Source organism: Letharia columbiana, assembly GCF_014066305.1.
Source record: "Letharia columbiana isolate WasteWater2 chromosome Unknown Sc0000071_s0, whole genome shotgun sequence".
In the NCBI taxonomy this organism is placed as follows: Eukaryota; Fungi; Ascomycota; class Lecanoromycetes; order Lecanorales; family Parmeliaceae; genus Letharia; species Letharia columbiana.
Genome location: NW_023501116.1, coordinates 132,951 through 148,033, shown reverse-complemented (window position 1 = coordinate 148,033; position 15,083 = coordinate 132,951). Strand labels below are relative to the sequence as shown.

General features: G+C 50.9%; 7 protein-coding genes across 7 annotated transcripts; all 7 read left to right on the top strand.

The window, feature by feature from the left end:
- Positions 1-422: 422 nt before the first annotated feature.
- HO173_011989 (uncharacterized protein) lies at positions 423-1,943 on the top strand (the record flags this gene model as incomplete). The annotated part of the gene is made up of 2 exons (XM_037313862.1): positions 423-950; positions 1,011-1,943. The coding sequence occupies 2 exons, from the start codon at positions 423-425 to the stop codon at positions 1,941-1,943; spliced, it is 1,461 nt and encodes a 486-aa protein (XP_037159262.1).
- Positions 1,944-2,374: 431 nt separating this feature from the next.
- On the top strand, positions 2,375-2,569 carry HO173_011988 (uncharacterized protein; the record flags this gene model as incomplete). Its single annotated transcript, XM_037313861.1, has 1 exon — positions 2,375-2,569. The coding sequence occupies one exon, from the start codon at positions 2,375-2,377 to the stop codon at positions 2,567-2,569; it is 195 nt and encodes a 64-aa protein (XP_037159261.1).
- Positions 2,570-2,966: 397 nt separating this feature from the next.
- Positions 2,967-3,269, top strand: HO173_011987 (uncharacterized protein; the record flags this gene model as incomplete). Its single annotated transcript, XM_037313860.1, has 1 exon — positions 2,967-3,269. The coding sequence occupies one exon, from the start codon at positions 2,967-2,969 to the stop codon at positions 3,267-3,269; it is 303 nt and encodes a 100-aa protein (XP_037159260.1).
- A 1,223-nt stretch (positions 3,270-4,492) lies between these two features.
- On the top strand, positions 4,493-5,104 carry HO173_011986 (uncharacterized protein; the record flags this gene model as incomplete). The annotated part of the gene is made up of 1 exon (XM_037313859.1): positions 4,493-5,104. One exon carries the CDS (start codon positions 4,493-4,495, stop codon positions 5,102-5,104), a length of 612 nt encoding a protein of 203 aa, XP_037159259.1.
- A 2,786-nt stretch (positions 5,105-7,890) lies between these two features.
- Positions 7,891-8,436, top strand: HO173_011985 (uncharacterized protein; the record flags this gene model as incomplete). Its single annotated transcript, XM_037313858.1, has 1 exon — positions 7,891-8,436. One exon carries the CDS (start codon positions 7,891-7,893, stop codon positions 8,434-8,436), a length of 546 nt encoding a protein of 181 aa, XP_037159258.1.
- A 432-nt stretch (positions 8,437-8,868) lies between these two features.
- Positions 8,869-9,468, top strand: HO173_011984 (uncharacterized protein; the record flags this gene model as incomplete). The annotated part of the gene is made up of 1 exon (XM_037313857.1): positions 8,869-9,468. One exon carries the CDS (start codon positions 8,869-8,871, stop codon positions 9,466-9,468), a length of 600 nt encoding a protein of 199 aa, XP_037159257.1.
- Positions 9,469-12,696: 3,228 nt separating this feature from the next.
- On the top strand, positions 12,697-13,809 carry HO173_011983 (uncharacterized protein; the record flags this gene model as incomplete). The annotated part of the gene is made up of 3 exons (XM_037313856.1): positions 12,697-12,867; positions 12,927-13,176; positions 13,250-13,809. The coding sequence occupies 3 exons, from the start codon at positions 12,697-12,699 to the stop codon at positions 13,807-13,809; spliced, it is 981 nt and encodes a 326-aa protein (XP_037159256.1).
- Between the last annotated feature and the right edge of the window lie 1,274 nt (positions 13,810-15,083).

Below are 15,083 nucleotides of genomic sequence, written 5' to 3'. Positions count from 1 at the left end.
AGGTCAGCCCGACACAGTTCGTGTCGCACATTGCATTGCGCAGCAAGGCATTCCCTAAGCCACGTACCACTACCACTCATTTCTGACACTCGAGGAGGGGGGGGCGAAGATTTCTCTATTGAGGCAGGTTTGAGTATTTGAGGGTGGGCCCCGATTGGCGCACAAATAACGCGCGTATGCGTCCGAGATCCTTCGTCTCGCTTGAACTTCTGTACCTGGGTAAGATCAGCAATCGTGCAGATTCGACCGGGTTGATAGGCAACAGGGTGTGAGGGGTAAGGCTGCGAGGCTGCAAGGCTGCAAGGCCAGAAATTTGTTGAAGAATCACGTTTTTTTCATATAATTTTAGGACTGCACTCGTATAACAGTCGCACAATCGGTCACATAAAGTCACACTGGGTCAGTCCTCTTGACTCGCCGCAATGGAAATAAATGGGAGTCCGTCCATCAATGAACCAACCACCTCATCAGATGGTCCATTGCCTAGTATTCCAAGTCTGTCCCCCAACCCAAGCTCGTCATCCGATTCTTTCGATTCGTCACGGCCAAACTCGCAAGGGAGCAGTGCGACTTCTCGATCGGTCTCACCCTCACCAATTCCGAAGAGTGTCCCCGCGATAGATAGTCAGGAGTCAGTTGAGCCTCATGCCTTGCCTCCAAATCCACCACTCCCAGAAAACAAATCAGCAAGCCAATCACATCGCCAGAATCACCCCCCAAGATCCGTACCCCCAGCGCCGACTGCAAGCCCTAGAACGGACCATGAAGTCTCATGGATTTCCCGCCTCAGATTCCTCAGTCCGAGAAGAGACTGGTTTGCAAATGGCCTGGGTACCATAAGTCTCGGGCTTACATTAATTGGGATGGTCATTTTTGGAGAGCGAACATACAAACTCGCGGTCTGGTCAGCTAAGAATGATGCACTTGACACGTGTGGTCAACTGGACTCTGTAAGTAGCTCTGGGCTATATCTGGTCACCTCTATTCGACTGGCTCTAATGTTTCCGTAGACTGGGATTCAACTCGGTCCGAATTGCAAAAAGCTTCTGTCGAACAATACGGCCGACGTGATTTTTCCTCCATATAGCCACTGGAAACGAACCTTGAATGCAACACTACAAGCGAGCTCGAGGCTTTTGAAGGCTGGCTTCACGGAGCGGTCTTCTCTCCCAACTGACGGGCCTGGAGATGACACAGTCATCTCAACCTTCAACTTCTTGTCAGCAGCGATCGTTCTCTCTTCTACTGTTATCATAGGAGGTCTATCACTCATCGTCTTTCGCCACCACTGGAGGAGTGAGGAGGTCTTCACAAGCCCGGTAAGGTCCGATTGGCAGTTTACACGACACCATCAAGAAGGTCCAGAGACAGTCAGTGGGGAAGGTTACCGTATGATTACGCGCAACCCAGAAGACGATCACCCCCTCGGGCAGCTACGGCAACGAATCCGAAGCTCGCAACCTAATGCAGTAGAGAATCCAACAGGCGAGCCTACGTGGCAGTCTCGCAATACTTCTGAAGACACTCTCGTCGGCCCCTTGAAGGATACCATGTGGGGCACCTCTAAGGTGTCGCTGACCAACGATGCATCCGACGAGAAACATGAGAACCTCATTGAGCTGGAGACTGAAGGCCCCAACAAGACGTTCTTCGATCCCGAGACAGGAGAGTTCATCCACCTTACACCATGGAAAAGCACTGGCAATGAAGAAGTTCATGGGCTCAAACCGGACGGCAAAGGCAGTATCAAACGTGCGTTTGCTCAGATGGCTCTGGGAGCAACTGGTTGGGCAGGTGGCAAAAATATCGACGATCAGCTGGCAGAAGAGCTACAGGCAAACAGCAAAGGCGCAGAGAGGGATTCGAGTACACTCAAAGCTGGGGATTGCATTACTGGGCATTTGGCAAACGAGGTTCCCTCTGGAAAGCCTACGATGGTCTGAGGCTTCGTAGGTTTCTTAGTCTTGTGCGATGAAGAAGCACTGCTGACGGTGGACTCGAGGATCCTATCGCCGCAGTGAACGACAAAGACACAGACGAGGTCGACCCTAAGGTGACGGCATTCCTGCTACGTAAGCCATGGTATGCTGGCACGAAACATGATACTGATACTGATTTTGATGGGGATGCGGACGCGAGCTCAGACTCGGACTCGGACTCAAACGTTGAGGGAACAGGATCAGAAAGAAACTTGGCTTCGGCTTCGGTATCGAAGTCGGACGAGGCTCTAGAAGATGCAGATATCTGGATCCCACAAGCCACTCGAGACGGAGGATTGTTCAATCTCAATACGCTCACCGGGGTCACGAGTTCGGAACTACCACCATTAGAGAACAGATTGTCGGATCGGACGCCAGATTGGGAGGCCGAAGCTATGAATTCTTCCCAATATCCATACGCGGATCGCGAGAACTCCGGGGCTCACTCTGGCGCTGCGGTTGCGAGCCCGCGCCAATCCGTTATGGTGAGGAAGATCAAATTCCGAGGCCATATGGTCATCGGCTCAATACGCAAGAGTTCACCTTTCGAGCCCCCTCAGAGGAATACCAGCGACGAATCGATGCCATGATGGAAGAAATGGGCTATTCCATCTCACCCCCATTATCGTACGCCGATCGCGAGGATCCCGAGGCTCATTCAGCTAACTTCGGGCCTGTGGTTCGCGAGCCCATTCAGATTCTTGATATGGTAGGAGACGATAGAATCGAAGCTGGGCATGTCGAATTGCAGCAACCCAAGCAAGAACACCTGGAAGCAGAGGCAAAACTTCAACCAAAAAGAGACAAAGGGAAAGGATTTCGCTCCATAGTTAGATTCTCAGGAGACAGGGGTCGAAGAGCAGTGCAAAGTCTCTAGACGAGATCGACACTAACAGCTTGTATTTACAAAGAGAGCTCTCTGATAGTAAGGGACTGGAGCTTCCAGACGAGATATCGCCGTCATGGTTTGGCAACGAAATCTCAGAAATGGCTCGATGTCCTGCGCCCTCACCACGGTTTGAACTTGGAACTCGACTTACATCCATTGTGGCCTCCTCATCATCAAATCTGGACAAACCATCACCAACGCCGCCTAAGCCGGGGTTGCAATATGATGAGCGGCCTCTGCCGTCGATTCCGGTTTCTGGTTACCAACCGCCCCTCCATCTCAAATACGTCGCTCGACATGATTTCGAAGGACCACGAAATGGGCTGGCAGTCTCCCCACCGACAGGAGCCATCGCTTTTGAGCTTGTCCTCCACAGACGTCGAGCTCATGTTAGCACTTGAGATCGCAGAAAGGCAGATGCGTGAGCATCCTTCTATTAGCTCTTTATCGACAGACGTGGAGATCGTAGTACCACCTGGAACATCGAAATCGCAGATACCGGGCAGCCGTAGTAGTCGCAAGGGAGAGCGAAGAACATAATTTCTTTTCTAGCGCTTCTCCCCAGGCCTCACTCAACATGATACCTCGATATCGTTGAAAGTCACGCATCACTAATGATAGCTCGATGAATGAGCAAGCCTGTCTGATGAATGATCATGTCTTCCGAGCCGACTTGGCTACGCCACCAACCAGCACGAACCCCTGGTGGAGGCGAGTGAAGCTCATTCCCGGATATCCTCGCAGTGAGATCCTTTTGGCATACTGCTTTAGGGGTTGGCGGACAGACCATAAGACTCTCTCGGAATGTTAGCTAGCCGTATCAGGATCGCTACTAGTACGCTCATTCCTCTATCGCTCCTGCAGCTCACGTAGTCAGGGTCTATATTCTCCCAACACTACATTTGATGCACAAAGCTGTTCGAGGTGTGTCATACGCGCGGACAGGTGGCAACAGGTAACAAAGCTCACATGGACATATGATTGGTCTATATGGCCATATCATATGTGTGTCAAGGTACTATCGTCCTTTTGCCACAGGCCTTTGCTACCATTTCTACATGGAAATGCCACTCCATAGAGACAGTCAATCCAACCACAATAGTCATGGACTCCCTGTCCACAGCCTTTCCCTTCCTCTTTGTTCTCATCTTCATCTCAGACGTCGATCTATATCCGCGTATATACTTATTGTAATCTTTGCTATATAAGAATAATACTGACATTCTAGACTTGTTTAAGAGTTCAATGTGATATATCAGTGAAGAGTTTGGAAAGGACCGTCAGAAACCAGTGATTGAAGTAAACTAGCTTAGTACGAAGTCGAACGTAATCATCGTATCATTTCTTCGTTCGAGGACCTAGAATGTCACTTTATGAGTAAATATTGTAGAATGGGCATAGTGAAGCTTCTCTTCTCCAGATTGGCAGGAACTCAATGAACATGCTTCTTGTCCTGGGGAGCAGGAGCTTCACTTCTTTTCATCACTTCGAGCCACCCTGAAAACAACCCAAGTCAGACACCTCTACTACATATCTACCTCCCCGCAACCTACCGCGCAACCTCACCTCTTCGAACCACCATGACTCTCACACCCTCACAACAACCACACCAAACCACATCACCATGGCCGCCTCAACCACCACCACCACCCCGGCCCTCTTCCGCTTCAGCGTCCACAACACCACCGACACAACCCACATCTCCCACACGCACCCCGTCCCCCTCTTCCTCTGCCAGCCCGCCGAATCCCAACAAACGAGCGCCGCCTTCAAGGACGCCTTCATCGACGTCATCGCCCTCATCACCGCCCAACACCACACCGAATGCATGGCCGCCCTCACCTCCCCCTGTCTCGCCTGCGCCTCCCCCACGACCGACTGTCTCAAATCGCCCTCCTCGTTCCTCAACCTCGCCGAGCCCGTCGTCGTCATCGCCGTCTACCCCGTCTGCGGCAGCAGGACGTGCGAGTACCAGGTCCGGGGTCAGTTACTGCGGCGTCAGATGCGGGGCATCGAGGCGGCGAAGGAAGATGAGCGGAAGATCTATGGCAAAATGGTCTGTGAGGTTTGCGGGAACAGGGACGCGAAGCGCTGTGCTGGGTGTGGCTCGGTGGGGTATTGCGGCAAGGAGTGTCAGGCGGAGGGGTGGAAGGTGCATAAGCGGGATTGTAGGAGGGGACATAAGCCTGGGAAGAAGGAGGGCGAGGCGGTCGGGTTGCCGTATGAGACTATCTGAGGTGGGGAGATGTGGCGGGAATGGAATTGGGTGCTCTGGCATGAGGAGGATGTCATTATGCGAGATGCAGGTGATAGGATCGGTGTCAGCGTGGACTTGGGGACTATTGTGCGTAAAAGGCTGGTGATCGTCTTCATGGAAGCGTGTGGTATGAGGGCTGACTGAGGGAAGCTAGCTACAGCTGAAGGCACGAGCTACGGTTGCATTCTAGCAGACTTCATGGAGATCGAACAGCATGTGTCGAAGAGCTTGGAAGCTCTTGCTACCTTGTTGATGGTTGAATGAACAAAGATCTTACGAAACACTGCGTTGATATTCACATCAAATTGCACCCATATATCGTACCCTGACTTGTTACTGCCGATTCCCACTACATCCGTCTACAACTCCTCTGCCCTTCTACCAGGCCTCCAATTTGCCATCACTGATCTCTAATCGTCCCCTTCAAATGGTCCTTTAACTCATTACACTGAGCCCACAAATGATTTCATCCCATCTCTGTACGGAGTGATGAGAGGCAGAAACCCTCATCTCGCAAAGATTGTCTTGAGTGGGTATAGAACAACATATACGTGTATAAGTCAAAGTCGGCGTCCGAGACGAAGACGAAGATGAAAAAGCGGGAAGGAAGAAAGAAATAAAAGACTGTGAGAAGCGCGTCCATGGCTATTGATGCCTCAAGCCTTGATCCTTTGCTTTACCGTTCTTTACTTTACTTTGACCGATCAAATGCACCCTTGGGACTCGAGATGCAGGTATGGGGTGTTATGGAATTGTGTTTTTAGGAGGGAGCTGTGGGGGAAGGCGGACGTATGGGTGTATGAATAAACAATCGAGGAATTGGGTGGGAGGATGGTGGCGTTCATGGTGATGGCGGTGTGCTCGAAACCCGATATGGAAGGGGTTGATCTCGATGCTGGAAGGATTGGATCTGTGGGAAGACCGAGTGCCAAAGACCAGACGTAGAAGCCATAGATGTGGGCGAGCACGGTCTGTGAAGATATCTGGGGCGCCAGGTTCGTGTCCTGGAATGGACTCTGCTCTCACGGTTGCATAACGCTCTTGAGGCTTGCGGCCAAGGTTCTGAGACTACAAGTTGAATGCTTGTCGTCTATGAACATGTACTCCTCTAATTACGATCTCTGGATCTCTTAGGTTTTGCTGGTGGGCTGAGAACAGAGGAAGACCTCGATGCTCCTCCGACTCATGTCGAGGGAGCTCTTGCTTTCATGGGAGTGAATGGTTGAAGTGGAATGTCAAAGGTCACACAGGACCAAACCCGGGTTACCTTTGCATTCTAGCCATATCTCCACGATCATCGATGTGTAGCACAAGTCCCGGGCATCTGGTCCCATCAGATCTTCAGATGTGTAGTTGGCAAGATCCGACGGGACAATTTTCCAACCGAGTGTTTGTAGAGAGTTATCGTCACAGATATACGAAAGCAAAGCCATAGCCTACGAGTAGATTATCTGGCACGTCATCAGAACAGAATGCTTATCTGTCAACGGCAGAAAAGGCCGTCATAGGCTTCTTCATCCCAGTATTTGCATGCAGATGTCCGAATAATATATGGCATTACCTGGACCCATCAATGCCACCGTTTGTCCGTTATGTTTGATGTCCCATTGTGAGAAAATGACCTGTCTGCGGCCCAGGCGCCAGACGTTTCCCTTTTCAGAGCCCGATCAGCCCCATCGAATTCCAGTGATTTTTAAAGACAGCGCCCGAGTGGTGTAGCCGGAAAGCTCCTGACCCGTACAGAAATCCCTGCGTGATGATTTTTGGAGCCTCGTCAACGGCACCAGCACCACACACTCAAAGAGATGAGCCTAGTGACGAAGCCCAGACTGCATCATGCAAGCCATTGCATTGACCTTGTTTGGGAAATGACTACGTGTCACGCTGATATGACCATCAAATGGGTTACCAGCGAGCCCGATGACGGACGGAATCCAGTTACCCATACCACATGAGCAACTACAATATCACTAATATAGTGCATCAATGCGTGCAGTGCGTAAAAATTTCCCATTAACGTCGAAGGATACCGTGCCTGAAAATGATAGCTGGCACGCTTCCCTGCTGTTTGGATCCTAAGTAAAAGTGGACGAATGGTCATGCACCAAGCAATTCATCATCTTAGCGGATTCATCGTAGATCCTGTTCGTGTTGTATTTCCCCAACTTCTCAGTGGCATTCCTTATCGCTGTTTGGCATGCGGGATCTTTCGCTACAGCCCGGGCCTTCATATCTTCAATGCAGAGTATGTGAAGATGATTTGGGTGCTTCTGGTCTTGCCAGAGCTGGTGAGGGGGAGATTGAGAAACCTTTACCGGAATATGAATTGAATTTGTTACAGTGTTTCAACAGCCTTAACCAGTCACCGCGATGGATGTAACTGAGAGGGTGTTGGATATCAAAGAAAAGATGATTGAGAGTCGAGAGAAAGCAGGCCTCGGGGGAAAAGATAAAAAGCCGGTAATTCCGAGCCAAGCCACTAGATCCAGTCAGGCTAGATCATATGCCAAGCCAATCTACTCCACTCCTCCAAAATCCTTTTTCACTGGTCGAAAGGTCCTTTGGATATAAAACTCCGATTCATTGATTTGTTGCTCCCAAAGATTATAGATAGCTTCAGCCATTTGTGTTCCTCAGGTCTGGGAAACTGCCTACCTTTGTCACGTCAGGGACACTCTGCATCTTCCCTTTCATGCTTAAGTCACCCACCACCATCCATCTCAACGTTTCAAAGCATATCAAACCCACAGTCACGACTGACCAGAATGTCGAGCAACACTGTTGATAAGTGGCTGGATGCATTGCGTTTCGAGAATTACCGCCTCCAATTTAGGCCTCACCCAATTGACGCCGAGGAGATAAGATCACAAATCCAGGCGCTCGAAGCTCGGCCCGTAGCCACAATTGCCCACGGCGACTTTGACACTCTACTCCACAAACTGGACAGCCTGAAGGAAGACCTGGCCTCCGTCGAACAGACGATCGAGCTCCTCTCACAGATTAGGGAGTTAAGAGGACAGATCCGCGAAAAGGGTTTTCTCGAGTACGACGTAGATCAGGCCGGAGAGGTGATCGATAATCTTCATTTCCGGTCCGAGAAGAACAAGATGGATCAGAGGCAACGACAGTGGCGACATCTGGCTTCTCTAAGGCGAGTTTGGCCGGAGGCCGATGCCGCGAGGAGGAAAGGCATTGTGCAGCTGTTGGGGACGTATAGTAAAAGGAGATTCGTCTGCGGCGCGACGAATCTTCGGATTGGTACCGTGACGAGGATTGGCAGATGGGCGAGCAGAATGTGTAAAAAGTATTGATGGTTGGGACTTGGAGCAATTTGGCAAGCTATCAGGGCAAAAGGCTTGTGTTTGGGTGTACAATCTCCCTAAATCTCTCTCTCCCACTGAAAGGAAAGGTTCGCAACTGCCATCAATGTTGTCAAAGTCCAAGTCACCGGCTAAACCAAGTCGATGGGTCCAAGTCTCAATTCGTGCTCAATTTATATCAACAACGCCTGTATACCGGATGCTGGCTTCTCGAAATTCCGATCTCAACTCAGAATGGTACTGATGTGGTTCTCCAGCAACAGTATAGTTGCTTAGAGCATTGCTAGGCGGAGGACCTCGCGTTCCAAGGAGATCAGACGACCCGAACATCCGATTACGCGTTTCCTCAAGCGCCTCTATGTTCAACCGCAACATATATTTAAACGCCTCATCTCAGACGCTGAAAGAGTCTACGTCCTCTTCATGTATCCTCATCTAGTCCTCGTATTAGCAACACTACTCTGGCTGCCCTTTCACCCTCTTACGACTACTGCGCTAGCTGTCGCTCGTCACGGACCGATCGCCACGGCTTCCAATCAAACTCAAGGCAAATCAAACCTCAAACTCACACCCTCTGCAGGTTTTCCCAACAAGACTCTCGCGCCTTCGCGAAACTTCATTTCATACCACGTCCCCCACTCACCCACGACCCTCCAATTCCACAGCTTCGGTTCCTCGATCCCTGTCGATGAATTACTCCAGACTGTCGCCTTAGCTGTAGGCGTCATTTTCAAATACATAAGCAAAGGGGAAGGCAGGACACCCATCGCCACAGGTGTCTTCGTCTTCACACACGAGTTCCTGAATCATGACGCGATTGAAATTATCGTTGGCGATTTTCGGGAGATCGGTCGGCCAATGACTTATCACGCCTTGTTCGATGTGGTGAGAGGAGTTGGCGAGTTCATGATAATGCCAGGGCGCAAGACTCAGGAAGTGGAGTTTGAGGCGGAGATCCAGGGGCTTGGGTATGTGGGGACTGGACACGTCGATTACAAGCCAGCTGAAGTATCGACTTCTTGATCCTGCTGAGGTTTAACCCGCTGCATCTTCTAAGCGCAGATTGTGTGCACATTTCTTCTTATCGCGCATGACTCGGGCGCTTTGGGTCATGGGCGTTCTGCAGTGCAGGGTGGGCTGATAATGGGACTCTGGGTGTATGCACTCAATATCACGGTCAGGCCTAGAGTCTTTGATCTTGGTAGTCAAGCGGGCTTTTGCTCTTCATAAGTGTCCACAGACGCAAATGGTACAGTGCCGACTTCGTCGAAAATTTGTGGTCTTCAACTACAACTTAACATCCAGTAGAGAACGAGGTGCAACCAGGAGCTGTCAAACTTTGGGACAAAATTAGACTCTCTACCGACAGGATTCAAACCATTACTGTCTTCAAAAGAGACGAAACCCTGCGACTCCAGGGGAATATCACATGATGATGGCGAAGTGGGCCGAGTCATACAGCAGCTAAGTCAATATTCAAAGCGCACCTTCCACAACCCGATAGCAAGGCGTTACCCTCTCATCGATCTTTTCGCAACGCGATTTGAATTTTAAGTCCGAGTAACGTTTCTCCGTAATCTCATATCTCCCATCTCTTGAAGCATTACCCATAGCCCAAATACTCGAAGACGCGCCAGAAGCCAAAGAATCCAATCCAATCGAATCTTCCAACCGAATCTCGTTCCGCGGGCAAGGTTTCCTTCGATTGTTTACCCATGGCCCCGCTGGTCGAGGAAGACAAGTCTAAACGTGCCACGCGTGTTTGGTCGAGCAAAGCCCCACCGTGCCAGCGGCGGTAGCCGCCCCAGCGTGTGAGCTTGGATACCTTGCACCCGAGCTTTTCCACCAGACTCTGGATGATGCCCCAGTGCTCAGCGTACTAATCTTAGTATCTTACCCCGAGCCAGGTACATATTTGCATCAACGCGTCCTTGGTCATCTACAATGCAGACAGGTCTTTCCCTGTCAGAACGAACTCACATGGGCATACAATTTGGACGTTTTGCTGTACGATACCGCGACTTCTTTACATACTTTCCCTTTACACCTGTGTGTTTTCCACAAAGGGCACAAGAAACCTTCGTCCGCAGGCGATCGTACCGTCACGTGTCCCACATGCTTGAAAATCAAGCACTACCGTCTTCCCGGATCTTTGGTCGAGAGCATCGGGGGAATACCCGGGTCAGTGTCTAGATTTCATAGAGGAACACCCTTCAAGAGGCCTCGGAAGAGTTGCTCACTTCCAATGTACCATTCTACAGTCGGCGAAGCTCGGCATTTTGCGAGTCTTTGTATCATCGTTGGGGAGTCACCCAAACCGCCCGGCAGAAGTTCAATGTTATCAAAGCCGCTCAGCTCGTTTGATAGGTCGATGTATTGGGGGAATATGCCGCAACGCTCAAGACATTCTAGGATCCATACCAGAAGAAAGAAGAAAAGACCAAACACGGAACATACAATATCTCTACTAAGATGTCATGCCGAGTTAATCTGCCGAAAGAAGAGACTCAAATACTCGGTCGCATGCCGTACTCATTTCAGATATGTTGTATCACCATTCACTCATTGAGCCATTGGACGCCTACTTGAGGCTTTGTGTCACAATGTTGCACGAGACTTCCGCTTTCTCAATCGAAAATTTTCCAGCTGAAGGGTTCCGTCGCAATTGCCCGAAAATCTTGGCGCAATTCACATATCCAGGAAAATTTTCAATAATCTCAAGACAGTCGTTGCGGGACTCACATACATCTACACCATGCCCGAACCTTGCTCTGGCAATCTATCTCCAAAAGCCCTACCAAACATATTGCACTCCTTGTTTGGCTGCCCGTTTCCCTAGCCGCCACGTGGCAAAGGGGAAAACCTGGTTTTCTGTACAGAGCTAGTTCATTGTTACACGGGCCAAATCTATCGATGACTACGAGCACTGGTAGCCCAAAAGCCAGGACGCTGCGTTGGGCTCTTTCTACAATGGGTGATATCGCAGAGAATCAATGATCGATATGTGATGGGGTTCCATTGGTCGACTATGTTTGTTCCGAAGACTGTTGGAATGCCAGATATGAAGACCCAGTTTTCACTTTTCCGCTGGGCAAATATCTGGGTAAGCTTCTCGCTCATAAGGTCGAGGACTGCGTGCTTCCTGACTGGAGTTGTTACCTCGTCAAGAGACAGAATTTGAGTGGCTGAAAGCTTTTCTTCGGGCTGTCACGTTCATGGAAGGCTTGCGAAAGGAGAAGCATAATGGATTGGAAGTCTTGCTTGAAAGTCACGAGGGCGCAGATGCTGAGCACTGAGGGGATAAAAGCTCTTTCAAAGAGTCGTAAGTGTATGAGCACCGAGCACAAAGGTATTCAGGAAGAGGAGAGTGAAGGACGAGAAGTCTTGACATAACGTCATGCAGAGGGCGCGAGGGCTGAAGACAAACCAGCTGAGTAAAAGAGAGGAGTAAGGGGCTGCAATCTTTGTGTCGGAGTCATAAACGAGTCAAGGACGAGGTCAGTTTGATCGTTTGATCCGAGGAGCTTTGTCTTTGATTTGCAGGATGCCTTGATCCTTGTGTTCGAGATGGCCACTTGGCTGATGACTGCGAAACGCAACAGTCCTTTTTGAAAGGCTTTGAGTCTCTTGAAGGGCATGAATATGGGAACTCTAGCTCGAGAGATGATGCGCGGTGGATTTGCAGTGTGTTTCTGTCATTATGCTCTTAGGGTAAGGTATCTGGAGCCATTGGATTTATTGGATAATGTGTGCATTCAATGGTCTCATATCATGTAGAATAGTTATTCTATTGTCATGTTCTATGAAGTATGTAGGAAGGATGGAGGTAGACTACCTATTTATGGTGTGAAGCCCACGCTAAGGCTATTTGCCACTTGTGTCTTTGCCACCATGAGGAGTAGTCATAACACCTATTTGGAACTTAGTAGTGTAGCCATGCTGGCCTCCTATTGGCTGATTCCAACAGGATTGAAGGAGGATTCTTGATTGGTCATGAAAGTCTAACCCTGCAGCCGCTAAACCTCAGATGGCTCCGCGACATTTCCAAGATTACAAACAATCTTCCCAGCTCGGACTTTCGGTTGAAGCGAGCGATGGCATGACTCGACGTATCAAGAAGCATTTTACCCTGCTCTCAAGGTACTATCGTTTCCCTCGAGACGATCCCTTGCTATTCACAAGCTTGAACACGAGAAGAACGAAGGTCTATCGCCGTCGTCAAAGAATTCACCATTTTTGCTAGAATTCAGCATGGATCCCGCCGTAATCGCAGCTGTCAAGGAGAAGTTCACCGCTTTCGATACCCACAACATTACATATCAAGTGGTCAATGGCCATGCCATCACCACTGATATCCTCATCCCCAAAAACATTCAGCCGGGCAAACATCCTGTCATCGTCAGCTTCCACGGAGGCTACCTCGTCCGTCACCCCCTGATTTCCTCGCGCGGATAGAGTCGGCTGCTCACGCTTGCATGCAGATCACCGGCGCAAGCCTCTTCCCTAGACATTTCCAGCCATGGATCATGGATTTCGCCCTCGAGCATTCGGCCGTTCTTATGAGGCCGAATTATCTCAAGCTGCCCGAATCTACGGGGCTGGAGATTCTGGATAACCTGGCTCAATTCTGGAAATGGTTCCACGGGGGACTGCGGACAGCGGTCAAGTCGGCAACGGCAGGTGCAGTCGAAGCGGATGTATCAAGGACTCTGGTGATCGGGCACAGCGCCGGTACGTCCATTCTTGATCGGGGCCATCTTCGATGATCCCTCACAGCCACTCGCTGACGCTTCGACGCCGTCAGGAGCCTACCTCGCCGTCCAATCCGCCATCGCCCAGCCCGCAGGCACCTTCGGGGCCGTCATCGCCGGCTACGGCATGCTCGACATGAGATCCCCCTGGTTCACCACCCAACGCAACGAGAAACACCCCCTCGGCAACCCCACGCTGCCCCCGTCACTCGTCGACGATCATCTCGCCGCCATGGAACCGGGCCAGGTCGTCTCGGCCGCCACGCCACCCGTCCGCGCCGATCTCGCACTGGCGACGGTGCAGTATGGCCGATACCCGGACATGCTGGGGGACGAGGCGGCTGTGTATCCGTTGGAGATGTTGGGGTCGGTGAAGACGTTTCCGCCGCTGTTTATCTATCATGGGACGGAGGATTCGGCGGTGGAGGTGCGGCAGACGGAGGCGTTTGTGGAGAAGTTGAAGGATGTGCTGCCGGGGGCGAAGGTGTTGGTGCGGTTCGAACACGGCGATCATGGGTTCGACGCGCCTGTGGGGCTGGAGGTGCCGTGGTTGAAGGAGGGGTTGGAGTTCGTGGCGGGGGAGTGGTTGGGTCGTGTGGATGTGGGAGCTTGAGCTGGAAGGTTCGGGAGGTAAAATTCGCTTTAGGCTGGCCTGCACCAAGTTGCTTCTATTTTGCTTGATTTCAGCAAGGAAGACGCCAGGCATCCAAAGTCTCCGTCTGTTTCTCGAATCCGTCGGATCAACACTGGCGTCACGAAGTGTCTTCCCACTTTCGAAACGTCGGCTTCCACAACACGCATCTATTATCATAACTTGACATCGCACATCTCACACCGTGCCCTACGTACGTAGGCACGTAGAGAAACTCTTCAAAGTCCTCTAAAAATATGGATCAGCGAAAGCGCCCGATGGTACGTCTGATGGCGATGGTTCGAAGTACCTATGTACGTATATTCGTCAATGCGCTCCGGCTGCTTTCTTCGCTATCGTGTCGCTCAGTGTCGGTGGAGCCTCTTTTCCGTCTGACTTCTGCTCTGCTCTGTTTTACTCTACTCCAATCGACTCCGCCTCTCTTCAACCCTCCCTCCCTCCAACCCTCCGTCCCTCCCTCCCTCCTCTTCCCCTCTTGCCCCGGGGCAGTGGTCCTGGATGATACATGATCTTGGTTGTTCGACAGATAACTCCTCATCAAAGGGTCTCGCGCGAGGCCTCGTCAGAGAAGAGGAGTAAGCGTCTTTGAGAATATCCGTCAAAGGCACGACATGGAACCTCTCGGGGTGAGGATGAAGCCGAACGCTCGGAATCAACCGACATGGTCATGTTCCTCGCCCGTTATTTTTTTTAGCGCGGGTTCGCTATTCCTGCTCTCCTCGAATGGAAGTCTACCGACTATCCGGGAGCGGGTTCCTTTCGGAGGATAGAGGGCCGTACAAAACCTGTTTCGGATTTCGGGTATCGATGATCAACATCGTAGGGTCCGCCACGCTTAAATGTCGTGGAGATGACTGGATCTCGAAGCCGCGTACTGTCTTGGCCTGGGTAAATTTGACTGTCTATTCGCTTCCATCAGGACTTTTCTAGCCATCCGGTTGGTCGGCGGATAACTCGTCTTGGAGGATTCCTGTTTTTTGGATTCAATTGGTGGGACAGGCAATATAATGGGCTTCTGAGCACAAAGACTGCCAAGCAAGGATCGAAGATCATATCCCACGAGGCAAGTCGTGTCTCCACTCTTCCACAGCATGCAGAGAAAGTACCTTGCATACACCCGACAACCGCAGCCCCAACGATTTCAAAAAAAGGAGCCGCACCGAGCAATTCACGTGGATGACGTGGGGGGACCTCGTATTTTGATATCGCGACAGCCGACCCAATTCAACAGTACC